The following is a 26,767-nucleotide window of genomic DNA, read 5'->3' as shown; positions in this document are numbered from 1 at the left end:
AGCATCATGGATTGCCTCGCATGCCTAGCTATTCTGATGCCGTTTCTCTGATTGCCGACACGCCACGTGCCGCATCATGCCAGCAACTCGATCTTCCGCGCCCTCCTATGCTAACGTGTGTCATTTGCCAGGTCGCAGAGCCAAGTATCCTCGCCGCCAAGACCAAAAGCAGGCCAAACCCCCCTTTGCCAAACTCGTCGAGCGAACGGCGATGCTAACCAACTGCTGCCGTCGACAACCCGTTAGCTTCCCGCGCTTCCTCATGTGGTGGCGCCATCGAACTCACTTCTCCAAAAGACCTTCCTCGGGAGCTTCCCGGCCCGCAGAGACGCGTGTGTCCGTCGGGCACGCTCAGTCGTCGGCGGGACCCGTCATGAGCTTGAGGTTGCCGACCACGACGGGCGGGCGGCGGGCGGAGGACTTCCAGAGGGTCTCCTCGACGGTCGTCTGGGCCATCTCCCAGACGAGGCGGTGGTGGAACTCGGGGCTGGCGGAGTAGGCGTCCTCGCACTCGACGGCCTCCTTGGGGAGGACGGGCATCCAGTCGAGCTTGTCGTCGACGACGACGGCGGGGTCGATGTCGATGCGGACGACCAGGTCCCGCTTTCCGCCGTTGTTGTCCGCGGCGGCGGCAGCGGCGGCGGCGGGGTCGGGATTGTCGCGGTCCTCGACGGCGGCGATGCAGACCGTGTCGGTGTCGGTGCGGTAGACGGCGGCGAAGGTGTTGGGCGCGCCGGCGGGGAGGAAGGCCTCGTCGACGCCGGCGAGGGTGACGTGGACGGTCTCGAGGTTGGGGTACATGCAGAAGCGGGGGTAGATGGCCGAGACCTCGTCCTCGAGCTGGGCCCAGAAGTGCTCGGCGTCGGCGAAGGGGCCGCCGCCGGCGGACAAGCCCTTGGCGGCGATGCGGACCGTCTTGACCACTGCGTTCCCCTGGACGCCGAGGTCGGGGGCAGAGAGAGGCTCCTCCTGCTCGGCCTGGCCCTGCGAGGCGGTGGCGGGGGAGGCCTGCTGGTTGTGATGGCCGATGGAGACTTCGTCGGCGGCGGCGGAGGCCTGAGTGGTAGCGGAGATGGGGGAGTTGGTCTGAGACATGGTTTGCATGGGTTGAGCTTTGCGCGGGTTTTTGCAGAGTATATGAGCAAAGTTTCGTGTCTGACCTTGAGGGAGGAGAAGAGCTGGAATAGAGGAAGAGAGGAAGAGGCCGAGAGGGCCTCGAAAATTTAAATATCTGGTAAAAATTGAAAAAAAGGACGTCACATGAGTGGAACACGCTTAGTCGTGGGTTGCTCTCGCCCGGTTGAGGTCACGGAGATGCGGGCTTTGCTTGAGTTGCAAGCCGATGTCGTGTGTTGTGAATAGGACAACGGAAGGCCTGGAGTTGTTGCTTGGATGTGGGGATGCTCGCTTCTGGTGGGGAGGAAACGAGATCCTGAACATGTTCAGTCGCAAGACGCTTCCGTCCAGTGACAAAGAGACGGGTCAGAGGTATTGCTTGGTGGTGAGGTTTTTGATCAGCAGTTGAACAGGTAGGTGAGCTGGCTGTTGTTGGATGTGTGCTGCTGCTGTCTGGTGATCTTGATAGACAGTTGGGACACTGCGTTTTGTCCGTTTGTTGGATGAGAGGCTAGCCATGCTTTGGTCAATGATCAAGCGCTTTTGACAGCTTTCCAACGTGCATTTGTGCGGTTTCTTAGTGATGGGACTTTGTTCAGTAGTTGAAAACAAACTTGGGCTTTGCCTAGGCTGTTGAGTGATTGAGCAGAAAGCTGAAGTTTGCTCGGCCACAAGCATAGACTTTGTGGGTTGCCCCCGCCTCATGGGTGAAGGAAAGTAAGGAGGTTGAGGTTGGTGTGCTCTCGCCGAATGATCAAAACAACGATGGTAGGCTGCTCGAGTTATATCTTTGGGCCCTTTGGAACAACCTTGCTTCATGGCGGGACATGGCTGTTTTGTTGCGACTTTGAACTTGCAGCGTGCTCTCTCCCCCCCCTGTGAGGAGAAACCACTGCGCGACTTGCTTGGTTTCTGGTTATGGGGGCCCTCTTCCCTTGTGGTTGAAAACTTGCCGTGTTGGAGAGTTGCCTTTGACAAGTCTGTCAATAAGACGCACAACTCTGCCGGGCTGGCCTTGGTCGGGAGGGTTGGGGTCTGCGGAGTTTGTATTCCTGACCAAGTGAACAGGGCTCTTGTCTCTTATTCAACTCGAGCAGCTTGCAGCTGGAGCCGAGCTCCCCATCGGCAGCCAGCCACCCAGAGGCCGTGTCCTGAACAGATTTCGGATATCGTAAAACCCAGGGTCCAAGTCCCCGAAAGGACTACTCGTCTTCGCTTCCCAGGCGTATCGCGATGTACTCGACGACCATGTGCCACGTCTCGTGGCAGAAATCGTCGGCGTTGCAGATGGCGTGCCAGTCGTTGGTGACCCAGCCGAGGTCGTCGGAGCGGATGATGTCGACGCGCACGGCCCTGGTCTGTCCCGGCGCGGGCTTGAGGCATTCGTCCGGGATCTTGGACGCGGGCCGTATCCCGCCGAAGCACTCGCCGTAGTCCATCTCCATGACCTGGTAGTAGACCTGGTTGCTGGGCACGACGTACCTGAAGTGCCTCCCCCGCCTGCCGTGGCTCTTGAAGTTGCCGACCCAGAACGAGGCGTGCAGGGTGACGATGAAGACGGTGTCGAGCCGCGGGAACCGGAGGCCGGGGAGGGGGATCGGCCCGGGCCGCTCCGGGCCCCATCTGAGCCTGCGGTTCCTCAGGGCGGGGTCCATCTCCATGCGGCGGGAGGGGTTGAGGTCGTAGAGGTGCACTTTCCGGACCATCTCCCTGGCCGGCCGGGGCAGCGCGGGCGTGTCGACGAGGGTCCCGACGGGGCAGCGGGCGAACAGGAGCATCCCGCCGAGCCCGCCGGAGGACTTCAAAGCCGACCCCGTCTTTGTGGCGGAGCCGACGAGGAGGGCGTCGACCCGCGGGTTGAAGTAGACGTGGTCCTCGACGGCGCCCGTGTCGGATTCCGTACCGCCGGGACGGGCCCCCGAGTCGTCGTCGTGGAGGCGGATGTAGAGCCGGAGGAACTCGTGGCGGCTCTCGCGGTTGACCGCCGAGATGGCGGGCAGCCCGCTCCGGCAGGCGAGGAGCTCCCGGCTCGGGGCCACCGTGACGAGCCGGCCCTGGTCCGCGAGGGTTGTGCGCCATATTTTGAGCCGCAGCTCTTTCGGGAGCGAGGAGAAGAGTTCGAAGCTGGCCATTGTTTCACGCGCCGACATTGTCGATCTTTGTCTTTCTTTCTCTCTCTCTCTCTCTCTCTCTCTCTCTCTCGGACGTGGTGCGAAGGTGCCGGACAAGTCACGAGCAGTCAGGAAGACGCAAGACCGGGGGCGGCTGTGAGGCGAAGAACGAGGTACAGAGTCCGCAGGTTGTGGGATGAAAAAGGGCGAGACGAGAGACAGATAGAGGCGGACTCCCTCCTGCTCCTCCTCTTCCTCCTCCCTTCTCCAAAAAACGGTTCTTCTTCTTCAGTGTTGGCCAAGCCGTCCTATGATGGAAAGGTTTCCAATGTCGCCTCTGCCATGTTGCCGGTCACCTTGGCCTGCCCCGCGTCTCCCCCCCCCCTCAACTCATGTGTTTAGTAAGTAGCATAAAGCGAGGTTGCCGTTTCATACACTAGAGCTTAAACAGTGCTCAGAGCCCCTCTGATTGGTTCCAGGGGAAAGCGTTTGCTTCGTCCATCAGGATCGGACGAAGTCTACCGGAACTGTGTTTCGAGCGGTCCCAGGCCGTGCTTGCAATGGAATCCTGCCGGCGTGTCTTGATTGGATAAAGTCGCGGGCAGAGGAAGACAGAGACCGTCCAATGGTCCAAGGGCCGGAGTGCACAACGCACCCAAAGACCCCAAGTGGCAACGAAACGAAATGTTCTGAATGATGACCGAGACGATGGAATAACCGTATTTGCTGCCTCTCTCTCTCTCTCTATATGTATGTATATATCTGCTGATGTAACGCCGGATGGTCTCCAGTTCTATGGCCCGCCCAAATGCAACAAATGCAACCCGCGGAATCTCGAAATCGCCCCTCAAGAACCAGCAGCTTCGCAAGATCCTGCCGCTAACCAGATCTCCAACGCGCCTCTGGAGACTCTTCTCCTTGCACTCAAACCACCCCAAGAGATTCACGCGCCAGTGTTGCGGCCCACCTTGATGCCGACTTTAACCCACTTTCCAGTCTTTCTCTTCTTGGGCTCAGGCTCGAGCTCGCCCAGGTCGCCGGCCTTGCGCTTCTCCGCCGCTGCCTCGTTCTTCTCCTCCTTCGCGCGCTCCTGGTTTCCTTTATTGCGTCTGAAATCCCTGACGGCCTTTCTCATGTAATGGCCCCAAGGATCAAGCTTCTGTTTGTCCTGCTTCCAGTCGAGGCGACTGACGATGCTCTCCTCAGGGATGGAGTGCTCCACAAGGTACTCCTTGTCAAATCTGGGCGCGGTGTCCAGGCCAAACTGCAGAAGCAAGGACCTGGCACCCCAGAGTCTCTGGGTGTTATGGTCCCAGCCTGGGCCGCTTGTCTTGAACTCGATGACCTGAACGCCTGGGATGCCCTTGGCAGCTTGCTTGGCGGCTAGTTCGAGCGCCTTGACTCTATCAGGAGTAGCCGATAGGAAAGGGCTTCGTTCTCGGCATCGCACGTTTAGGTGCTTCTGGAGATGCAGCTGCAGGAAGATGGGATCGCTTCCGCGCTTCAGTCTGGACTTGATACCGTTGTTGGGCTGGCCTCTGTGGGTGACTCGGTACAGAACTTGCGGGCGGCTCAAACCTCCCTCGGTGTGGACCTCGTGAGAAGTCGAAAGCATTGCGACTCCGTTGACCGCGCCGTGGTCGCGCGATGTGCTGATGAACTGCAGGTAGTTGGGAAAGGCGTCCATGATGACTTGGTAGAACTCCGACTTGACCCGCACGACCCAAGGCATGTCGTCCGTGTGGTTCTTCGTCAGCCATCCAATGACCCTAGGAGAGTCATTGCTTGCGATCTTCTGGGCCGAGGATCTGTATTGGGCGACGGAAAGAGTGGCGGAAGGAACCAGAGCCATGACTGCGATTGTTTGAGAGCTGCGAGCGGTGGTGTTTGCCAAAAGTCGGAAGAGTAAATCGTCTAGTATGGTATGATAGAGTTGACTGCAGATTCTGTTCGCGGAAGTTAGCATACGGTTTATGTAGAAGACCAAACTGGGGAAAACGTACCAAGGATTGTTGACCTATTCTAGAAGCAGGCGTCTTGGGTTGGAGCTTGTGGTTGTTGATGGTGAGAAGTTTGGAGCAACTGGGCTGAAAAGAGGGCATTAAATATTCTATTCCCCTTCCTTAGATGGAGGAAAGAAGCAGCAACTGAGCTGCTCTTGCCGATCAAGATACTGGAATCGACAGCCCGTGAGAAAGGTATAAGTAGGCAGAATGGGAAGTTGAAGGTGAGGAAAGCAAAGAAACGATATTGATGTTCGACTAGGATGTTTTTGAAAGGTGCCAGCCTATATAGACTTGCGTGATGGATGAGATACTCAACACTGATTTAAATACGAGAGAATGTGACATGTATTCACTTGAGTCTCAAAACAACGAGTTTCTTCTTTGACTGCGGATGGTTGTTCGTATGCCGATGTGTTCCATCTCTCAGCTCAGACTACCTGACCATCCGCATCCCCATCACCCATGGACTGTAATCTGAATGACGAAACAAATCTACCAGACAAGGCCTTCCCTCTGCTCTCTGGGCAGAACACCTGCGAAACCCTGCAACCGTCTCTAACCTCGGCTTCGATCTTGTCCCAGACGCAGAGCAACATACTGGGCCGATAATCTCCATATGAAACACTCTGCCAAATGTCGATGCCTGAGAGGTATCCAACCATCGAAAGGCGGCGCGTCGGGATCTTAGGCTACAAGTTCGATTCGAATGAAGACGCGAGGCCATGGCCTTGAAAAGCCAAGCTGCAACATGCGACAGCCGAGCGGGCGGTGGAACCAGCGGAAGCTAGCCAAGGCAACATAGACTGTGCCGGACGACTGTGAGTATCGGAATCTGAAGTCGTAGTGGGTGTGGAAACGCGGTCCGAAAAGCGCCCTGAGCTCGGTCTGGGGGATCGAGAGGCTCACGATCTGTACGGCCGATAGGTTGGGAAGGCGAAGGGGCGGGAGTCTGACGTCGCACAACGGGTTTCGGGACAAGATGGCTTCCGTGGACCTGGGGCCGACGCTCGGGTCCGGATCAAAGATCTGGACGCTGCCTTTTGCACGAGCTACGAAATCGACGTCGTGGAGCCGGACCTCTCGGATCTGCTCCCGAGCAGCCTGGGGCAAGACGGGGGCGTCCGTCATGTATCCGAGAGTGTACTGCTCCTGTTCCGTGGAAGCCACGCCGTGGCTCATGCTCGCCTCATCATAGTCGACGTGTATCCCGAGAACCATGCGTGGATGCGCGTAGCCATGGCTCTGCGGGGATCTGTGGGCGGGGGCTTGCGGGTCGAGGAAGCGGACGTAGAGTCGCAGGAACTCCTTTCGGCTCTCGCGAGAGATGGCTGAGACGGCGGGGAGCTTGTGTTCTCCGCGCTCGCCGCCGATGTAGGAGACGAGCGTAGCGGGCATGTGTCGCCGGGCTTGGGGTCGAGGCTCTTCGTGCTCGAGTGCGAATCTCCAGATCTTGAGGCGCAGCTCTACCGGAAGAGATCCGAAAAGACCAAAGCCTGCCATTCTGGATGGCACAAGGGCTGGAGGAGCTGGCGTTGACGTGGGTTGCGGGAACCGGGTAGGGTTTCAAGCGGACAGGCGCCGAATCATATTCCTCAAAGTGAGTGAGTGTCGGCTCGACTTGCGGCTTGGGGATTCAGAAATGGTCCAGGAACTCGCTCCTGAATGAAGCCCAAGGCCAGAATGTTCTTGCAAGTGAAAGAAGCCGAAGACACGCGGGCGGGTGTGCTACACCTCAAAAGACTTGAAATGGCTGGGCTCTCTTTGCGGACGGCCGAGTTTCTAAGAGAGACCCAACTACATAAAACGTTGCTTTGCTCGGGCTCGGGTCTGTCTTCTGCAACCAGAATGCATCTAACCGAAACAGCAAGCGTCTTTCCAGAAGCCATTCTTCACCCTTTCAGCAGATCTTGTGGGTTATCAACACATCGAAAGCACCAAGCAGAACGTTCAAAGCCAGGAGCAACCATAACGATGCCCTTTTTTATTCAAATCATCACGTCACGTCTACCGGCGAGAACTCGGCGCCTCTTGCCGTCGAGGAGGCCTCTACGCGAACGACAGACGGCCCTCGTCCCAGCCGGGCCTCAACGACTCGCCGTCGAAGCTCATGTCGAAGCTCGAAGTGTGGACGTAGTCGGCCTGCCAGCCGATCGTCAGCTCGGCGCCCTCGGCGGCCTGGCTCCACACGGTGACGGCGATCGTGTTGTCGCCGTTGTAGTTGAGGATGCCCGTCGGGACGGGGAAGCGGACCTGGTTGCCGATGTACGGGCTGTACCGGCCGTACTGGTACCCGTTGACGAAGAGGAGGGCGCGCAGGCGGTTGCTGTCGTCCGACGCGGCGCCGAAGCGGAACGAGATGGAGACGTCGAGGCCTGCGGGGACGTCCAGGGGCACGACGGTGCGGAAGACGCGGATGCCGGCGTCGGGGACGGAGAGGGCGCCGTCGGCAGCGGCGGCAGCGGAGAAGGAGGAGGAGGAGGAGGAGGAGGAGGAGGAGGAGACGAACGGCTCCCAGTCGTCGTCGGGGTAGCCGGGGAGGTGGGCGCCCACCCGCTCGGCATACAGACCGCCCTCGTTGATGGGGCCGCGGACGGCATCGATCAGGTCGTTGCGGCCGGCGGTGCCGGCGATCTTCCACCCGGAGAACTTGTACGCCCCGGCGTCGGGGCCGAGGAGGGTCGCGTTGGAGATGCCGCGGGGGGCGAGGGCGGCCTCGCGCAGGTCGTGGCCCGAGTTGTCCATGACGACGACCAGGACGTTGTCCCCGCTCTCGGCGAGGGTGGCGTTCTCGAAAGAGAACCCGCGCGCGTCGGCCCCGAGGTAGGAGAGGCCGAGGTAGGAGCCGATGTAGTCCGAGTTCAGCCAGACGGAGTAGCCGAAGGCCAGACCGCCGGTCAGGTTGAGGAAGACGCCCGTCGGGGCGTTCTCGCCGGTCGCGAACGTGGCGCGGTAGACGTGGTTGCCGACGTGGATGTCGTACTCGTCGACGTAGAGCACGGGGTTGTTGGGGGCCGGCTTGGCCGTGTTGGAAGTTTCGGTCTTGTCGGCGACTGGACGCGTGTCAGAGGCTGCTTAGCAGCGACGGTTTGTTTGGCTGGGGGGGAGAGGCATCAGCAACGTACCAGCCCAGCCGTCGGAGGTGGCCTCGTAACCTGCCGCGATCTCGGGCAAGCTGTCGTGAACCTTCCAAGGGCCCAGAGCGGGGACCTCGAAGTCTACGGGGCCCTCGATCTTGGCCGTGAAGGCGTTTCCGTCTCTCGAGATGATCTCGACCTTCTCGCCGTTCCAGGTGATGGAGGAGAGGGAGGCGGGAGCGAAGACGGTGATAGTCGTCTCCTCGTCGGCGTCACCGGAAAGGGCCAAGCCGCGACTGGCCTCGTCAAAAGAGGCGGATCGGACCAGGTACGGGCCTTGGACGAAAACTGCAAAGGAGTCAGCAGTTTTGTTTCCTCCGGACGCCCCTTCTCTCACCAAGCTTACCGGTGTTGTCGGCCGGGGCCAGAGGGTTGTTGTCGAGAGTCGGGACCCAGAAGAGGTAGGCGGCGCTGCGGTCGAGGAGAACGGCGCGGGACCCGTCGCCGAGGCCGACCAGGGTGATCCCCTTCTTCTGGGTGTACGCGACGGTGACGTTGGCCTCGCCCGGGTAGACGTCGAAGTCGGCGACGTTGGCCTCTCCGGCGATCTCGGCGGAGGTGACGCCCGTCACGGCGAACTCGCCGGACTCGCCCTCGGGAAGCCAAAAGGCAATGACCTCGCGGCCGTCGAGGACGGCGTAGCTCAGGACCTCGGCGGTGGAGTACAGGAGCGTCTTCTCGCCGAACGCGAAGTCCGTGACGAGCACCTTGGCCTGGTGGCCGTTGATGGCGACGGAGCCACCGTGCTGAGGGATGGTGACTTTGGGTTCGGGGGCTCAGCATGATGAATGAAATCCGTGCAAGAGAAAAAAAACAGTAGACGAAACTCACAAGATCCCTGGGAGGTCTTGACCGAGAGCTTGAAGGCCTCGTTCGTGTTGGACGGCGTGTACGCGTGGCGGACAACGTAGAAGGCAGCATCGTTGTCGACGTTGCGAAGCTCGGATGTGCTGATTGCCGTGTTGGTCGTGTAGCCAGTGCCCTGGGTGCGAGTTAACAATCATGGGCGTCTCTCTATCTCGGAGTTTGGGGTGATTTTACGTTTCCCACCCTCTCCGTCTTTGTCAAGTCCTTGGCCACTTTGGAGATGTTAGTAATGCTCCTTTTTTCTTTTTCTTCTTTAATCTTCATTCGGGATCAAGCGTTGGTACCTCTGGTGAATAGAGTCAGCAGCTTCGTCTCGTAGAACTTGCTGCCGATGATTCTGTTCTCGGACACGGGAGAAGAGTAGTCGTAACTCGATGCTATCCGTCCCCAGTCAGCATTCCCCGGCTGCTCGTTCCCACCGCATGGGCGAGCTGTACTCACCAACAACAGGACAGGCAAGCCATCCCCAGTTGGTGCCGCCGAACATCATGTATAGGGATATGGCAGTGACCCTCTGGTAGATGAGATCGCGGTAGAACATGTTGGCGAAGTCGGCGCCGATGTCAGCGGGACAACCCCCCTCGGGTCCGCCCCAGGGGTTGTACGAGCCTCCCTGGAACTCTGGCAGGAAGTTCGGCTGTGAGCTGCAAACCCGTTAGCGACGTGAATCGTTTCTTTAGTGGTGGTCGAGGGTGCCTACGGAGACTGGACCGTGAAGTAGCTATTTAAACCCGTTGTTAGTTGTGGCTCATGAAGCGTCTTTTCATCGGCAATCTTACGTGTGGTAGTCCTGGGTCAACTGCGGTCAAACGGGTCAGCCGGACCAGCAGAGCAATGAGCGGAAGCACAACTCACGTAGGGGTTATACTGCCCGTTGGTGCCGGTGCACTCGCTCAAGTTGCAGCTCCAGCAAGAAGGGTAACTGTCCACGCCGACGACGTCGACGTTTCCGGTAGCATTGGAGAAGTCTCTGGACCAGGAGAAGCCTCGCTGGCGTCCCGTTAGTCGACGCGTCCAGCGCTGAAAACGCCTGCCCTTGGGCGAGCGAGTCTTACCATGTTGGGCGCGTTATGGGCCAGAGGGACGTCGATGCCGTTCTCGCGCGCGGCGTCCTGGAGGAGCTGCATGTAGTTCGCGATGGGCGGGTTGAGCACTCTGCCGGGGATGTCCGTCCACTGACCGTTGAGCTCGTTCTCGATCTGGGTTCCCGGTCAGTGTATGCGACTGCCAGTTTTGCTTTGCGGAACCGAGACTCCGCCTACCTGGAACATGAGGACGTTGCCGCCGTTGGTGACCAGATGCGGGGTGATGACCTTGGAGATCTCGGACCAGTACGGCGTCCAGGCCTCGGTGTAGCCGGGGTCGTCGTTCCTCAGAGAGCCGAACTCGCCGGTCGTGAGCCAGAGGGGGAACCCGCCGGCGTTGGTTTCGGCGTTGACGTAGGGCCCGGGCCTGATGATGAGGTAGACGCCGAGCTCCTTGGCGACGGTCATGATGGAGGTGAAGTTGTGAGCCCCCGTGTCGAAGTCCAGAACGCCGGGCGTGGGGTTGTGATAGCCCCAGTGGTTGTAGATGGAAAACGCATTGAAGCTGTTCGGCCCAACGCTCAGTCAGCTTCGTAATCACCCCAGCCGTTCCCGCAACTGTCTTACCCGGCCGCCTTGACCTTCTCGAGGAGGTCTCGCCAGAGTTCAGGACTTCACCGTGTCAGTCAGTCCAGCACATGAGTGACGACGCTGGGCCACAAACACGGGTATGCGCCAGTAATGAAACTGAGAGAGAGAGAGAGACCGGTCAGTCCAAGTCTATCTAGTCTGATGGGGCTCAGCGGCAGGGGGAAAGCGGAGGCCATACCTCGCCAGAGAAGACAAAGAGTCTCTCGCCGTTGACGATGTAGCTGTGGCGGTCCCTGCATGGGAGGAGCTGCGCGTCAACAGAGCCCTCGATGCAGCATCAACCCCTCACTCACTCCCCCCTTTCCCCCCCCTGGGGGCCGTCTCGAGAGGTTTACCATTGGACAACTTGGTTGAGGCCGTTATCGTGCACCGGCCAGTCGACAACATCCTGCGCCGAGGCGCCCTGCAGCCCGCCCAGCGAGGCGGCGAGCCAAAGAAGGCCGCCGGCGTTCGAAGCAAGTCTCATCGCGTCACTGTCTTCGTTGCTGGATCTCGCTTCAGATGCGGCGGCGTGAGGAGGGCGAAAAAGGCGAAACCAACCAGGCGAGACTGGCGCGAGAGCTGTCACCGCACCGCACCGCGCCGCATCTTTTTAAAAGACGAGCGTCCCCCGGCGACGGCCACACACCACGTTCCACCTCAGAAACAGCGTGACATCCGGACAGATGCACTCGGGGTTGAACAGGCCGACGATTGCGGGGGATCGTGAGGGGAATCCCTCCCTTCCCCCGCCAAGTCCGTCCCCGCGATCCGGCTAAGCGCAGCAATCATCGAGGCACGTAAACCTTGACATCATCGTGCCTTGCAGCGCCCGCCGGCTCCCTCAGCAGCGAGTTGAGGATTTCGACGGCCCATTTTAACCCGTCTCTTTCACCGACGAAGGCTCGGCGCCGTATCGATGCGCGCCTCACTGGTCCGCGTAGTGGGCGTCTGTACCACGGATACGCGAGCACGAGAAGAGACTCTCCGGCCCCCGGCCCCCCCTAGCAGCCAAACACGGTCCGATCCTGCGTCGCAACATCGTGGGCCGATGGACCGCTTCGTCAATCATCCGGGAGGAGGCGAGACATGGAGAAAAACAAACAGAAAAACCCCGGAAACATGTACGTTCAACGGTCGGGTGGCGGCAGCCTCGTAAGCGACGTTTACGGCAGCGTCGGCGATAGGTCCGGCATCAGGTCGCGGTGCCATCCCGGCGAGCGAAGTAGGTTGACAACTTACAACTAAGCATGCACTCTTCTCGAAGCATCTCGTTCACGCAGTGCCTGGTGCCGTCATTGCACACGACGGTGGGCTCACATCATGGAGGGAACTTGTCCAAAGGAACCCAGTTGGGGGGTTAGATCCCTTGCTCCCCCAAGAGCGTGATGTCGACTGTTGAGTATCAGGGAATACCCCGCACAAAGAAACGCATGTCGATCGACCCCAGTAAACACTGTCCTGCAGCCGGTCTTGATATACTATGTATGGCTTGAACTCGTCTGTTGAATCATGGGCTCGGGAAATGAACACTGTCAATCAGGCTCAAATGGCTGTCACCAGACTTTCAACAAACGTCTATTAATAGAGTATAGATGTGGTCATTGTACTATGTAGCTAAGACTGCCCACACCTGTCAGGGATCTGACTCATGGCCCCTGGCAGCACTCGCCGCGACGATTTCGCCGGCCGGCTGTGGCTTGGTTGGCCCTGTCTCGGCCCGTTCAGCACCTCCAGGAGGTGATCTGCTGGTCGTACTCGACAGTCCGGGGGTCCTCCGGGAGGGGAACACCGAGGTTGTAGTTGTAGGAGGAGGTGAGACCGCGGTCGTCGCCCTTGTCGTCGCAGTTGTCAAACTTGTAGAACTGGCACTTGCCGCCGGTGTTGGTGGACAGCGAGGTGACCTTGTCCATGAACCTGTCGCTGATTTCCGTCGAGTTGGCGCTGTTGAAGTCGAAGTAGGAGACTGCACGCGAGCCGTGTTAGCAACTTCGGTCGCCTGTCTCGGACAGGGAGGTCTCGAATACTCACCACACTGGCCCGGGGGGGAGCCGAAGACGAGGCAGTCACCGCGGAAGCCCTGGTTTTTCACATCTTCTGTTAGCAAGTCTTTCCGCCGCAGCCAGAGCGTGGGGGGTCACAGCCGGGCCTTACAGCATCGGTGCACTGAAGCACGAAGATGTTCTCGGGGGTGGTCACGTTGCGGTCGGGGTTGGGCTCCTCGCGGGCCTCCAACTCGCGGGCCTCCAATTTGACTCTGGTCTCGACGACTTCGGTCTTCTGGAACGCGTCGAAGGCGGCCGAGTTCATGACGGTGCCGGAGAGCTTGAAGCTCGCGCCGGAGTCGGCCTTGACCACGGCGTTGAGGTTGCCGCCGATGGCGGCGGACATGACGCCGGTGGTGGCGGCCGCCGCGGCGAGGACGATGGTGGAGAAGGTCTTCATCTTGGAAGTGTGCGTGTGTTGTTAACGAGTGGTATTGGTTTCTTGGTTAAAAAGAGAGACTGGAAGACCGGTTTAGAGAGCGACTTGAGTAGCGAGAGTTGGTGATGGTGGACGGACGACGAGGTGGGAAGTGGCTCTTATATATCCTTGTAGGCCTGGGGCCAAACTTCGCGCAGGTCATCCACAAAGTTTCCCCTACATATATTGCGTACAACCTCGTCCTGCATCACCCATGGTCGTTTTGCGTTTCGGCATTTGTCTTTTGATTGTCATCGACTCATCGTCGACGCATCTCCACCGCTTCCATTGCCGAGCGGCCGTCGGAAACACAAAGAAAAGGAGAGAGGTTCAGGCCCGAGCGTCTCGGACTTGGCGAGTTATACACTGTATCCGTACATTGTACTCTTTGGGAGCAATGCCTACCGGAATGGAGCTTATAGACGTCGCCAACTCCCAGGATCCTTGATAAGGTTTTGGGTCGGCGGGGGTCGACGGCGGTGGAAACCAGCGCACGAAGGGGGGATGAACAGACTGGGGGCGAGCCGTTCGCTGCGCAGCCCGTTCTCGCCCGCTCGCAGATCGCAGAGTATTTCTTTACGTGCGTCCGTCAGAGAATCCGGCTATCGTCTGAACTGCGGCTTTCGTCTGAACTGACGCGAGGATCGGACGGCGGTAAGGATGCCCCCCCAACGACGCCAAACGCCAACTTTCTGGCCGTGATGATCTCCGCGCGCCACCCCTGGCTGGTTAATCTTAAGACTGACACCGCCACCGGGAAGACAAGTCAGTCGGTCCATACGGAGTACTGAGTTTATTGTTCTGTGTCGATCCCGGAGTGCCCGGTGCGGCTGGAAGCATCGCGGGGGTTGCGTTCGTCTTCTTCCCATTAGCGAATGAAACGTGTGTAATCTTAGTGCAATCAAAGTGACACTTCACATTGCCAACGGCGCCACCTAGTATTCCGGCTCGGTCCTTGTCTGTCATCGGTATCGGCGGCCTTTCGCGTCCAATAGCCTTTTCTGCAGTTTCGGGTGCCCCGTCGTACGTCTTTCGACACCCAGGGTTACCCCAGCTTGCTAATTTAAGCGCCGCATAAGCCGGTAAGAAATAAAGCTTTTTCGCACAGCCTAGGAATGCGCATGTCAGCATCCCGGCCAACCAAACAAGTCGACTCCGTCCGCCGTGGGGGGAACACAGGGTCCGAGACCACCGCCGCCACGCCCGAATATATGGGGACCGGTGCCGCCCGCGCGTGTGCAAACCCATCCGTCCCTCCGATGACCCTCCGGCCTGCGCCCGGCTGAGAGGGACCGAACGGAGTGGAGAGGGGGAAAAGACCCAAAATGTGTCCTCATCTTCCGCCAGTGACTAGGTCGGAACAGGAAGTATGGGCTCGAAGGCGTTGATTGGTCAAGCAAGCCAGAACGGAATCCCTGTTATCTGTCGGCTCATCGGACGGACTCCGCTCGCTCGCTCCGCGGCCCCTCCTCCGATCTCTGGTTGAACCATAGTTAACAAGCGCCCCCCAACATTCCCATGAGTTGGCTCGTTTGTTCGCGTTCCGGTTTCCCGTCGCCTTCGTTGAACACGCCGCCGCCGGCTTCTATCCGCAAGGAATCCGCGCCGAAGCCTGCCCAGCATGAGCAGCACGAGCAGCGCGACAGCGTCTCGGGAGCCTGCAACCGTTGCCGATGACTCAGGTGCGCAGTGCTGCGAGGAACCCGGATCGCTACCAGGTTGGCGGGAGCGGAATCCCGTCCCCGGAGATGGCACCACGTAAGTAGCATGTAACCGGCTCGATGAGAGAGTGTGTGTGGCAGACGATTACGGCCTCGTCAGATAACACAACCAATGGGAGGCGTACAAGAGCCATGCTTTCTTTTCCCCCGGCTGACGGATGACCGGTGTGGGTTTAGGGGGGAACCTGGACGTCAGCCACACGGCCAATTCCAGGTCTTTGCCCTCACAAACCGGCCCAAACAGACCCGAGCGAGAGCTCCGAAGACCCGAAAGGGGTGCAAAGAATGCAGGTACGCCGAGGTCTGGATTTCGTAGTTGTACTAGTCTGACCACCCGAGCTTGGACGGCAGGCGACGCCACGTCAGATGCGACCTGGCCACGCCGCACTGCATGCGATGCGTAAAGGCCAATCGACTCTGCGAGGGATACGACGACCCAGACGCCCTGGTAGCGCAGCCCAAGAAGCCTCGGGGCCTGGCGCCGCTCGCCCCTCGCCCGGGGGCGGGGGCGGGGGCGGGGGCGGGAAGCGTCCCCCAAGGCGCCGACGTTCGCATCCTGATGACCCCCGGCGTGGAAGCGGCGCTGTTCCGCCACCAGAGGCAATGGGACGCGTTCCAGGTTTTCGTCGTCAACCACGAGCAGGGCGACACCATCTTGAGGGACGGCATGGGGGTGATGATGCTGCAGTGCTCCCACTCCGAGACGGCCCTCCGCGAGGTCTGCAGCGGCATCGGGGCGCTGGTCAGGGTGCTCGGCCACCACATCTTCGACGAGGAGCCGATGGACGCAGACTACAGCCAGGCCCTGGAGCACTACGGCCGGGGCGCCAAGGCCGTCGTCAGCGCCGGCACGGCGGCGGACAACCTGCCGAGCGTGATCCTGACGTCGTTCCTGTTCGTCACCTTTGACATGATAGCCGGCAACGTCGCGTCCGCCGTCAAGCACCACAACCACGCCGTCGCCATGATGGAGCAGTACGTCGACGTCCGGGTCGAGCGCGAGGGGGTGCCGCTCGAGAGGCTCCGCTTCTCCCGCCTCGAGACCGGCATGTACGAGTGGTTGCTGCGCCACGACACCCACCCCTGGGCCCTCGGCTTCGGCGGCCCGGAGTGCCTGCGGACCATCGCCCCGGCCCGGAGGTTCCCGCACTGCCGCCACAGGCACACGATGCGGGACATCCCGGAGGCCTTTGACGCCATCGCTCAGGCCACGTCCTGGTGGTACGTCGCGCAGCACGCCATGCTGCACTGCCTGCACGAGATCAAGCTCAAGACCAAGGCGAAGACCAAGACCAAGGTCCCGAAGGGCGGAGACGAGGAGGACGGCAGCAGCGCGGCGTCGTCCCTCTGGGGAGAATGCGTCGCGATCCTGCAGTCCTGGCGCGCGAGCTTCGCGCCTCTGCTGCAGGCCGCCAGACGGCACCGCGACCGCAGCTACCGCCGCTGGTTCAAGGCCATGACGCTCGAGACGCTCTACGTCGAGACGCTCGCGGCCGTCCACGCGCGGCGGCCCGGGAACGGGAGCGCGGACGTCCTCGTGCCCCCCGCCGCCGTCGCCGCGTCGCCGCTGTACGTCGAGATGATCCGGCACGCCGTGCGGCTGGCCGAGGCGCTGGGGCCGTTCAACGGGGTGGAGACGCTGGTGGAGGAGAACGATATCGTGCGGCCGCTGGCGTGCGTGCAGTTCAAGACGCGGGACCCGGCCGTCGTGCGGGAGCTGACGGGCGCGCTGCGGCGCCTCGGCGGCGGAACGGGCATCGCCGAGAGCTTGCTGTACATGCGCGAGTTCCGGGGCCAGGGCCGGCCGCTGAAGGGGTTGGAGAGGGGCTGGGGCTTCGCCATGACCTCGGCGGGGATGACCATGGGCGCCGAGTTGCTCGATTACCTGGACTGAGCTGGGGGATGGGGGATGGGGGGGACAGGAAACGTAGATTTGTGGCCGTCATATTGAGGGTAACGTGCAGGTTCCTTCTGACGAAACGCTCCAGCTTGATTTTCCAGCACTCATGTGAACCTTTTGTTCCTTGCCGGGGAGGACGGGATGATGTATATAGTACACAGCCTGGGAAAGCGCCTCAGCGCGACATTGGTAGGGAGCCAGAAACGATTATTCCCATGGTGATACGATAGCCAAACATGACCCTGCGCGGGAGAAGGAAATGACAAAAGAGAAGCACAATTTCACGCCGTTTCCAAACCCCCATGGGGTTGTTGAAGATCCAAGACTGTCAGGGGTTCAAAGATGGCAGAGAGTGTCGGTCATGCTAGTTTCGGCCTGTCTGCCGACCGACTGGAAGACGTATCTAAGCCGCTGGAAAGTAGTCTAGAGAGGTACGTCAGGATATGCGGCCGCTAATTGTATGTCCGGATACATGGCTGTATGTACAGGATATGATGAACGACGATAGAGGATTTACATGGGTGCGAGAAGGCGCCTTCGGACTTCACCCCTCGACATGATCCGAAAACTTCGTTCGCCTTTGGGAGGTGACCTCCTCTTTCCAGTGTCACGGGATGACGGACGAGACCGGGGCGGTTTCCCGGTCGTTGCCCAACTCTCGCCGAGTGAGTTGGGTAGACCGGCTTACCTCGCGGGCCTGCTGAGGAGAGGCTCCTGGTCGCCGCCCTCGTGGCCCACCTGCTGCTGCTTGTCTCTCTTGTTGTAGGGCCAGTAGCCCTTCTCCTTGCAGATCATGGCGAAGAAGCCGGTGGCGACGGCGACCCAGTACAGGTTGTACGAGACGACGGAGCCGACGGTGGCCGAGTTCTGCCAGCCCAGGACGGCGTTGAAGATGCCCCAGAAGCCGCCGCCGTTGAGGTCGGGGTTACAGCACTGGGCGGTTTGTCAAACGGTTGCTCTAGCATCTGAGTTTTGGGGGAAGGGTGCTCACGTTTACGTGCCAGACGCTTCTGCGGATGTCGTAGGAGCCGGGTCCAGAGCCGAGCTCCGCCGCGTCGCCTCCGACAATCTTGTTCCACTTGACGGCATGTTAGCGTGCCCCACCCCGGCGAGCTCGTGGGGGAGGGAAGGAAAGGACGCACCTCGTTTTGCTCGAAATGCCACACGCCCTTGGAGAAGAGGCCGGCGGCGATGAGGTACAGGAAGCAAGTCGAGACGATGAGGAAGACCTGGATGGGCGCCTTCTTGGAGCCCCTGCGCGCGCGGAGAGAATGAGTGAGATGTTTGTCTACCACAACGTCTGCGACGTCTAGCGCCGGGACTCACCTGTAGATGAAGTAGCCAACGACGGCGCCGAGAGCGAGGCCGAGAATGGCGGATGCGGCGATGGAGGCGGCGGTCTCGCTCACGCCTACGCCGGCGATGAAAAGGACGCCCTCAAAGCCCTCGCGCAGGACGGTGATGAAGGGCAGCAGGAACAAGGCGTACTTCTCGCCGAGGTACTTGAGGCGGTCGCGGAAGGGGCCGGCATGGCTCCGGCCGGCGCTGAGGGCCTTGGACAGCTTCAGGCGCCACTTGTCCTGGAGCTTGGTGACGCGCAGCAGGACGGCGCCCATGGCGGTGATGACGAGGGAGGCGCTGAGGGAGAAGATGCCTTCCCAGACGCTCTCGGCGGCGGCAAAGCGGTCGGCGCCGAGGCTGCGGATGCCGCTGATGATGGCCATGGCGATGAGGACGCAGGTGAGGAGGCCGGCGGCGGTACCGACCCAGACCTGCCTCTCCATCTTCTGCTGGAGGGAGGGGTCATCCTTGGTGGCAAGGGTGCGCCTGATGAAGGCGAGGAGTACGGAGACGATGATTGCGGTCTCGAGGGACTCGCGGAAGGTGATGAAGAATACTGCAGGGTTGTTGTTAGTGGGAGAGCGATACCGAGGTCGGGAGAAAAGGTTGGAGGGGGGTTTGTTCGTACTGGGGAGGGAGAATAGATCCTCCATTGTTGCGAATCGACCCGACGGCGTGCCACGGGATGGTAGGTCGATGTGCGGGTGAGAATGAGTATGAGTATGAGAATGAGTATGAGAATGAGAATGAGTATGAGAATGAGTATGAGAATGAGTATGAGAATGAGTATGAGAATGAGTATGAGAATGAGTATGAGAATGAGTATGAGAATGAGTATGAGAATGAGTATGAGAATGAGGTGAGAGTAAGAGTGAAAGTGAGAGTGAGAGTAAGGGTGTTGAGGTTAAGGATGAGCGGGTGGCGGCCGCGGAATGAGTGATGGAATGGCCCAACCAGAACCAGAGACGGCTAGGTGTCGGATGCGGTGACACGGCACTGGAACTCAAGAGGCAGCAGAGCCCGGATGCAAGGCACGCAGGTGTATGGATGTATGTATGAAGGTTACGTACGGACCGGCGTAGAGTTCGGTAGCAATGACAGGAGGACGAAGATGGCTTCACCTCGTGGGGGACGGATGAGGCGGAGGAAGCATGGGGCAAGAATAGGCGACTATGCAATTAAGACTGTGCCGAGGAACCAAGACGGGGGCTCAGCCACGGGGATTCCTGTCGTGTGTCGTGTGAGAGCGGATTCCGAAAGGGTTTTCATCTCCTTCTTCCCAGAGTCACGCTACCAAGGAGGAGGGGCATCGTACCTGCCACTAGACGCTGTCGGATCAGATAAAAAAGCAGGTGCATCCCACTCAAAAGCGGGTCCATCCGCCCAACGCAGGTACGTACCCTACGTTGGACGGCCCATAAGGAAGGCGCGAAGTGCGGCTTTTCCCTTATCAGATCGTTGTTTCCACATGGCGTAATTTTGTCATCAGGCGACGCTTTTTCACGTGTGCCTTTTCATCTATTGTCTCGCTTCGCTTCACTTCGCTCCTGCCATGTAAATCAAATCACCTGCATTCTGCCCGCCCACATTTGCTTACCGCCGTCGCCCCCGCCGACCTCCGCCCTCCGACCTCCGCTCTCCGCCGTCTACACCACCTCATCCTGGTTCAAGTGTCTATCTACAGCGGGCTGGGAAGATCCGATCCGTCCAATGTCCTCCACACTCGGTCTGGATCATATGGAAGCTGCCCTATTTTTTTCTTTTTTTTTTTCTGTGGGATCTGACAAGTCTATGAATCACGACCGAACTCTCGCTCCTTTGACTTCCACTTGACTTGACAGAGACATAGACCCGGGCTGCACACGACACAAGGGAGCCAACACACGCTCTCTCTTTCCCTCTCTTTCCCTCTCTCTCTCTCTCTCCCACCCCCCGTCCACCATGGCCTTCTCATCGCCGCCCTCGGCCTTCTTGGCTCGATTCGCTGCTCTGGCGCTCTTCGTAACATGCGTCCTGGCAAAGACCATCGAGCTCGACTGGAGCATTGGATGGGTCCTGGCCAACCCGGACGGCGCATTCGACAAGCCCACCATCGGCGTCAACGGTCACTGGCCCCTGCCTCTCATCGAGGCCGACAAGGGCGACAGGCTGCTGCTCACCGTTCATAACCACCTGGGGAATGCGAGCACCAGTCTGCACTTTCATGGTCTGTTCCAGAACGGCACCAACCACATGGATGGTGCCGCCGGCATAACCCAATGCGCCATCCCCCCCGGGAACTCCTTTACATACGATTTCGAGGTGAGTCCTCGCCCGTCGTCTTAGACCAACCCCTCGTCCCCCGTGAGCTAGCTCATGCCGATTTTCAGTTTGACCAAGTCGGCACCTACTGGTACCACGCCCACAACGATGGCCAGTATCCAGAAGGTCTCCGCGGTCCCCTGGTCATCCACGACCCCGAGGGCCCTTACGAGGGGAAATACGACGAGGAGCTCGTCATCACCGTCTCCGACTGGTACCACCAGTCGACCCGCTCTCTCATCAAGAAGATGATCAACGTCGAGAACCCCACCGGCGCCGAGCCCGTCCCCAACTCGGCCCTCATGAACGACACCCAGGACCTCAAGGTCAACGTCCAGCCCGGCAAGACCTACCTCGTCCGCATGGTCAACATTGGTGCCTTCGCCTCTCACTACGTCTGGTTCGAGGGCCACTCGCTGCGCGTCGTCGAGGTCGATGGCGTCTGGACCCACGAGGCCGAGGCCGACATGCTCTACATCGCTCCCGCCCAGCGTTACAGCGTCCTGTTGACGACCAAAGATGACGCGTCCCGCAACTTTGCCATCGTCGCCGCCATGGACGAGGACCTCTTTGACACGATCCCCGACGGTCTGAACGCCAACGTCACCGGCTGGCTCGTCTACGACGACCAGAGGTCCCTACCGGAGCCTACTGCCGTCGACGACTTTGAACCCCTCGATGACTTTGGTCTGGTTCCCTTTGACGAGATGGACCTCCTCGATAAGGTCGACTACTCCTTCAGCCTCGACGTCAAGATGGACAACCTCGCCGACGGCGCAAACTAGTGAGTTGACGTCCCGCCCTCACGCGAACCGCCCTCGACTGACCACCATGCAGCGCCTTCTTCAACAACAAGACCTACGTCCTGCCCAAGGTCCCCTCGCTCTACACGGCTTTGACTGTCGGCGCCGAGCATGCCGCCGACCCCCGTGTCTACGGCACCCACTCCATCCCGTACGTCTTGAGGCACAACGACGTCGTCGAAATCATCCTGAACAACGATGACGACGGTAAGCACCCTTTCCATCTGCACGGCCACCAGTTCCAGGTCGTCCACCGTTCCGATGAGGACGCCGGTCATTTCGCCAACGGCACCGCCGTCGCCCTGCCGCGCCGCCCCATGCGCCGCGACACCCTCCTCGTCGAGGGCAACGGCAACTTTGTCATCCGCTTCAGGGCCGACAACCCCGGCGTGTGGCTGTTCCACTGCCACATCGAGTGGCACATGGACCAAGGCCTCATCGCCACCATCGTCGAGGCGCCCGAGGCCCTGCAGGGGCACAAGATCCCCGAGGGCCACTTGGACGTGTGCCGTGCCGCGGGCGTTCCGACGCGAGGCAACGCCGCTGGGAACACGAAGAACGTGCTCGACCTCACGGGCGAGAACAAGCCCCCGGGTCCTCTGCCTGATGGTTTCACCCCCAAGGGCTATGTCGCCATGTTCTTCAGTTGCGTCGCCGCCTTCTTGGGCATGAGCATCATTTCATGGCAAGTCTCGTCGTCTCGTTGGCATGGCTGCTGGCACAACGGAACTAACTCTTTTGACAGGTACGGAGCCATGGACTCCGGCAAGGAGTCCAGTATCGAAGAGAGTCCTCCCCCCGAATATACGGACGGGGACGAATAAAATATGTGGGTTACATAGCAAGACATTTACGTATATACCAAGTTACGTTAGAATTTGAGTCGGACATAACATTTCCAAACAAGTGGCGTCGGTTTTGGTACTGATGGCAGTCAAGTCACAACGGTCTCCGAACCTTATTCCACGTCAACAGGGCAGGGGCCTGTTATAGGGCCGCAGGGATACGAGGGGGGGGCTGTGGGTGCTTCGCATGTTCTGCGAGCAGGCTCTCTTCATGCGCCGGGCTTCCGTCCTCCAGCCGAGTTTGAGCACCCCGATAGCTCCGGGCTCATGGGCAATCCCGAGCCCGACCACAACTGGCATCGATCCGGAGCCAAATTGACTCATTCATGTTCGGAGTATCATCCACTGCCCGATAACACCCAAACCCTCTGTCACACACACATAAATGTAACAGTCTTTACACCTACGCTGATTACGCAGCTTGAGGCCGGCGTCGCAGCTTAACTGTGCAGGCACACGCCCTCGACCCGCCAGCTCGGAAGGCGGCGAGAACCACGCCGGCGAAAGTGAGACGACGTTGTAACGGGTCCCCCCCTCTCTTCTCGCTTCTCGCGCAAGTTCTATTTTCACAACAGGTACCAGGCCCAGGCGAAACATACCATGGCAATGGAGGTCCCGATGGAATGGGCGGCGGCGGCGGCGATGGAGACCAGGACGGCGCAGGTGACGAAGGAACGCATCTTGGAGTTGAGAGGCTGAATGGGGTGACTTGGAGATTATCTGGGGGAGTGGAGAAGGGAGAAGAGGATTGGGTAGGAGGAGGGGTTTCGTCTTGATGTCGATCTAAGTGATGAAGCGAGCTTGCGTGCGGGAAGAGGGGGGGGCAGAGACAGGAATAGCGAACGCCGGGAGAAGCGGTTGTTACATGCTTGTATTGAGGCTCTATTCTAGCAATCACCACCTTGGGAGGAACAGTCCGTCTACCACACGTGCCGTGCGTCAGTCCAGGCTTGCCGGGCTTTGGAGGGGACATGGGAAGCTTGTGTTAGTCCCTGGTGTAGAGAGGACCCCATCAGCCGCCGAGAAGGGGTCAGGGCCAAGGCATTGACCCTTGGTGCTCGGATTTGCGCCGGATCGCCGAACCGGATCTCAGTGTATGTGTGTGTGTGTATGTTTTAACCTGCGAGTTGCCGAAGAAGCTCGTCTCACGGGGTGAAGGAAGCCAAGCAGTCCCGCCGGGGCCTAACGCAACTCTCTATGTGCATCTGCGTAGTACTGCTGCCACTCCGTCATGGGGACTAGGGGAACCAACGCCAATCCTTGTCTTCAAAATGGAAGAGTGGGAGGGGGGGTTGGTGATGCATCTAATCTTATCAATCACATCAGTTCACTACCAAAACAACCCACAACAACTCATCGGGCATAGGCCAACGAACGCCGGCGAACGATTCCGGGTTCGGGCATGCCGCGCCTGCTGCCAAGAGAGACGGTGGGACGCGGCGGGCGTGTTCCCATTGGGCCAAGGGATCTGATAAGCTGGCATCCCGGAAAGAGACTCTTTTGTATTACTATTATTGCTATTATTGCTATTATTGTCATCATTTTACGTTCGAAGCCGTTCCCGGGGTGGTATGCCTCCATCGCACCACCACGGCGAGTCTGGCGATGCGCGACCTCGCCTTTCGTATTCCCAGCTGTCGCCAAGCTGTTATACAGCGATTCCCTGTTCTGACTCGGATGCCATCTGCAAGACGTCTCTCCTTCGACATAAAGTTCGCATGCGCGTCTCTCTGTCTGGCCTTGGGCTGCCGCTTGGGGGAAGACACGTCGTGAACATGAACGATACCTCCCAAGAGTTATCCCAATATACGCTGTCGCCACCTGCACCACCATCACCCCATCAGTGCCCCGTCCAACAGAAAGCCGGCCGGCAGATATGTGGGCTCCCGCGGATGGGTTCCCAGCGTTGTTCTGGGCCGCGTCTGTAGCAGCAGCCCTCGCGTTACTGCGTTCGTTTCTGTCGGTCGCCCTCGTTGCTCGTCTGTCATGGTGCGGCCGATTCTTCGGAAGCATGTGCGAGCGGGCTCGGCGGAAGTGGCTGGAAGGAACAAAGTCTGGCAGCCTTCTTGGATCCGGCGGGAGACGAGAGATGGAGAGAGCTTTTGTCGTGAACTGACGGACAGAAACAGTCGGCGGAAAGGCGGCCCTCGTCGCTCGGGACGACTACTACAACACCAAGATCTCCATCTCTTACAAGAACGGTGAGCCGAACCTGGCATCTTTCACAATCCATCTCACCAAGAACAAGCACCATCACCTCAACAGCCACCCCCCCCGCAGTATCGCACTAACTAACAAACAAACCCTCCCCAGATCCGACCTCCAACAGCGACTTCACCACCATCATCCAGGAGCAGTCCGTCGCGGGCCTCGCGACGCGTCTTGGTGAGGTTGGGTGCGTGAGGTAACGTATCCGAGGCGGTCGCCCCCCCCCATCAAGGTCGCACAGGTACACATTATGATACTCTAGCACAGTCGGTAAACAAGACTGGTGAGTTGGGAGACGTCGGTCGTAGGGTGCGTCGGCGCTGGAGGTTGGACGAGGGGAGAGTGATTCGTGTTCGCTGATGGGTGGACTGGGAGGGTGATGTGCCATGTGCGATGAGACGATGTCCCGATCTTTAGAGTTAGCAAGCGATGTTATAACTTACAACTACGGTACGGGAATGATGCTTCTCGCCTGTAATCACACATTCGCCACGTTTTTTTTGGTGTCGGTAGTGACATGGTGAAGCCACCTACTCGTAGGAGTATCTTTTTTATTACTCTGAATCACTCCTAGATCCCGCATCGTGACACCAACAACAACTCAATAAAGAACAATAGTGACAATCTCCACAAACCGATGACCGTTAAGAAGAAGAAGAAGAAAAACACCGATTCGACGTGTCAACACATTTGCTGGACATGTCGAAACGATTGTGTATCAGTCGGCGCTCCCACTCACTCCTCCGTTACGCAAACACGCGTAACATTGATAACCAACTCTGGAAACACGGGTCATTTGGAGAGGGGGGGAAAAGGGAAAAAAGGAAGCAAAAAAGAAAGAAAGAAGAAAAAAGAAGAAGAAAACGTCATCGCGGCCGCTGCCTCGCTCAAACGCACGAGGCGGCCATGATCCCGGAGAGCAGCCCGCATCACGCCGCCCCCAAGCTCCTGCGCTTCTCGGCCTTGGACGCGCCGCCGAACCCCAGAGCCTTGTTGACGATGGTGTCCACGATGGAGGATATCTCGCCCTTCTGCCGCTTCTGATCTTGTTGCTGCTGCTGCTGCTGATGCTGTTGTTCGTGATGATGGTCTTGCTGGCTCGTGCCGCCGTCATTGCCCCCGCCGACGTCGCGGTTGGCCGCCGCCGCCGTCACGTCGTACGTGTCCGTGTCCGTGTTCCTGTCCATGCGTGTTTAGCGTCCGATACTCTCACTTATGCGGGGGAAAAGGGGGGGAGGGGGCGAGGCCAGCAGGACGTACTGCAACTGAACGTGCCCATCTGAGCCGGGGGGAGTCTGATGGATGCCGCTGTCGCCGGCGTGGACACCGGGGGCGGATTCGTTTGGTGCTGTCGCGGACATATTCTGGCTTGCTTGGTGCGATGGCACGTTTGCGGTCTGTGATTGTCCCTTTTTTTCTTCCCCCCTTTCTTGCTTGGCTGTTGTTGGAGTAGACACGGCTTTATAGCGTTCTCGGTGAGTCGACCGCCATCATCATCACGTCTCGGCCGCGAAACATGCGTCGTCGCTCTCATTAACCTTTACAAACAGCATCACCCGTACGTCATAGAGACCCGAAGGAGGCTGTGCCGACACCGAGGTATGACTACAAGGCGGTGCCCCGCCGGAGAGTGTGCTTACTACACCTTATAGACAAGCGGTCCGGCTGGCTGGCTGGCTGGAGGGTTTATATCAAACATCGGATGGTCCGGGCAACTTTGGCATGGGTGATGAGAAACAACCGACATTTCCGTCAGAAACTGTTAATCAACATCGACACGAAATGCGCCAACAAACTGTCGCCGTCGCCCCTCCTGCACGCGGGCTCTTCGAATATCGCCAGCGTTCTCTATCCTCGGCCAGGGAAGCTGGGCGACGGGAACACGAGCCGTATGGCACTCGTGTTTGTTCTCTCAGACTGGCAAGGGATCCAAGACGCCTGTCCGCCCCTCCCCTCAGTGTAGCTATAGACGAGACAGCCCGCCCTGACTGTGCCTCCGTCGCCGTCGTTGTTACCTAGAACCCAAATCCGATAATCCCATCTCGTTCCACTTACTAACGTGTTCCTCCGTGTCCGCGGCAGAACGGCCACTCGAAAGGGTAACCACTCACAAACGCTAAACACCCGCCTCAGAAGCTTCAGACGCCCGATCGGCTCTTTCCACCGCCCCCCTCCTTGCCGAACGGGAACTGGAGGGACTCCGACGGAAGGCCGACCTTGCACCCGGCCTCCTAGGAGACCCGGGAGCCCGTGGTCGACGCCATCGTCGTGCCTGCTATACCTGGGGCGCGGGTGC

General features: G+C 59.3%; 11 protein-coding genes across 11 annotated transcripts; 2 read left to right on the top strand and 9 right to left on the bottom strand.

The window, feature by feature from the left end:
- Window positions 1–351: 351 nt before the first annotated feature.
- On the bottom strand, window positions 352–1,095 carry LY79DRAFT_667072 (uncharacterized protein; the record flags this gene model as incomplete). Its single annotated transcript, XM_060563321.1, has 1 exon — window positions 352–1,095. The coding sequence occupies one exon, from the start codon at window positions 1,093–1,095 to the stop codon at window positions 352–354; it is 744 nt and encodes a 247-aa protein (XP_060417760.1).
- Window positions 1,096–2,318: 1,223 nt separating this feature from the next.
- Window positions 2,319–3,248, bottom strand: LY79DRAFT_667071 (uncharacterized protein; the record flags this gene model as incomplete). Its single annotated transcript, XM_060563320.1, has 1 exon — window positions 2,319–3,248. One exon carries the CDS (start codon window positions 3,246–3,248, stop codon window positions 2,319–2,321), a length of 930 nt encoding a protein of 309 aa, XP_060417759.1.
- Window positions 3,249–4,170: 922 nt separating this feature from the next.
- Window positions 4,171–5,303, bottom strand: LY79DRAFT_701131 (uncharacterized protein; the record flags this gene model as incomplete). Its single annotated transcript, XM_060564918.1, has 2 exons — window positions 5,231–5,303; window positions 4,171–5,173 (listed from the first exon to the last, which is right to left on the bottom strand). Exon 2 carries the CDS (start codon window positions 5,077–5,079, stop codon window positions 4,171–4,173), a length of 909 nt encoding a protein of 302 aa, XP_060417758.1. The 5' UTR covers window positions 5,080–5,173; window positions 5,231–5,303.
- Window positions 5,304–5,788: 485 nt separating this feature from the next.
- LY79DRAFT_587755 (uncharacterized protein) lies at window positions 5,789–6,733 on the bottom strand (the record flags this gene model as incomplete). Its single annotated transcript, XM_060560812.1, has 2 exons — window positions 5,789–5,857; window positions 5,927–6,733. The coding sequence occupies 2 exons, from the start codon at window positions 6,731–6,733 to the stop codon at window positions 5,789–5,791; spliced, it is 876 nt and encodes a 291-aa protein (XP_060417757.1).
- Window positions 6,734–7,279: 546 nt separating this feature from the next.
- Window positions 7,280–11,376, bottom strand: LY79DRAFT_667068 (family 35 glycosyl hydrolase; the record flags this gene model as incomplete). Its single annotated transcript, XM_060563319.1, has 16 exons — window positions 7,280–8,283; window positions 8,356–8,655; window positions 8,714–9,127; window positions 9,199–9,349; window positions 9,409–9,446; window positions 9,519–9,611; window positions 9,676–9,878; window positions 9,935–9,955; window positions 10,014–10,033; window positions 10,090–10,224; window positions 10,290–10,433; window positions 10,497–10,824; window positions 10,887–10,931; window positions 10,984–11,006; window positions 11,089–11,143; window positions 11,246–11,376. The coding sequence occupies 16 exons, from the start codon at window positions 11,374–11,376 to the stop codon at window positions 7,280–7,282; spliced, it is 3,105 nt and encodes a 1,034-aa protein (XP_060417756.1).
- A 1,237-nt stretch (window positions 11,377–12,613) lies between these two features.
- On the bottom strand, window positions 12,614–13,334 carry LY79DRAFT_667067 (uncharacterized protein; the record flags this gene model as incomplete). Its single annotated transcript, XM_060563318.1, has 3 exons — window positions 12,614–12,855; window positions 12,921–12,969; window positions 13,044–13,334. The coding sequence occupies 3 exons, from the start codon at window positions 13,332–13,334 to the stop codon at window positions 12,614–12,616; spliced, it is 582 nt and encodes a 193-aa protein (XP_060417755.1).
- A 2,130-nt stretch (window positions 13,335–15,464) lies between these two features.
- LY79DRAFT_587753 (uncharacterized protein) lies at window positions 15,465–16,967 on the top strand (the record flags this gene model as incomplete). Its single annotated transcript, XM_060560811.1, has 1 exon — window positions 15,465–16,967. The coding sequence occupies one exon, from the start codon at window positions 15,465–15,467 to the stop codon at window positions 16,965–16,967; it is 1,503 nt and encodes a 500-aa protein (XP_060417754.1).
- Window positions 16,968–17,657: 690 nt separating this feature from the next.
- LY79DRAFT_667065 (iron permease FTR1 family protein) lies at window positions 17,658–18,967 on the bottom strand (the record flags this gene model as incomplete). The annotated part of the gene is made up of 5 exons (XM_060563317.1): window positions 17,658–17,906; window positions 17,965–18,051; window positions 18,116–18,227; window positions 18,300–18,870; window positions 18,943–18,967. The coding sequence occupies 5 exons, from the start codon at window positions 18,965–18,967 to the stop codon at window positions 17,658–17,660; spliced, it is 1,044 nt and encodes a 347-aa protein (XP_060417753.1).
- A 1,056-nt stretch (window positions 18,968–20,023) lies between these two features.
- LY79DRAFT_35737 (multicopper oxidase) lies at window positions 20,024–22,514 on the top strand. Its single transcript, XM_060552700.1, has 5 exons — window positions 20,024–20,615; window positions 20,684–21,399; window positions 21,453–22,103; window positions 22,164–22,247; window positions 22,358–22,514. The coding sequence occupies exons 1-4, from the start codon at window positions 20,256–20,258 to the stop codon at window positions 22,240–22,242; spliced, it is 1,806 nt and encodes a 601-aa protein (XP_060417752.1). The 5' UTR covers window positions 20,024–20,255; the 3' UTR covers window positions 22,243–22,247; window positions 22,358–22,514.
- Window positions 22,515–23,583: 1,069 nt separating this feature from the next.
- On the bottom strand, window positions 23,584–24,493 carry LY79DRAFT_35694 (uncharacterized protein). The gene has a single exon (XM_060552698.1). The coding sequence runs from the start codon at window positions 24,274–24,276 to the stop codon at window positions 23,617–23,619; it is 660 nt and encodes a 219-aa protein (XP_060417751.1). The 5' UTR covers window positions 24,277–24,493; the 3' UTR covers window positions 23,584–23,616.
- Window positions 24,494–25,400: 907 nt separating this feature from the next.
- LY79DRAFT_577055 (uncharacterized protein) lies at window positions 25,401–25,832 on the bottom strand (the record flags this gene model as incomplete). Its single annotated transcript, XM_060559851.1, has 2 exons — window positions 25,401–25,650; window positions 25,732–25,832. The coding sequence occupies 2 exons, from the start codon at window positions 25,830–25,832 to the stop codon at window positions 25,401–25,403; spliced, it is 351 nt and encodes a 116-aa protein (XP_060417750.1).
- Window positions 25,833–26,767: the final 935 nt, after the last annotated feature.

This window comes from Colletotrichum navitas, assembly GCF_030913465.1.
Source record: "Colletotrichum navitas strain CBS 125086 chromosome Unknown LY79scaffold_10, whole genome shotgun sequence".
NCBI classification, from domain to species: Eukaryota; Fungi; Ascomycota; class Sordariomycetes; order Glomerellales; family Glomerellaceae; genus Colletotrichum; species Colletotrichum navitas.
This window is presented reverse-complemented; position numbering and strand designations above follow the sequence as displayed.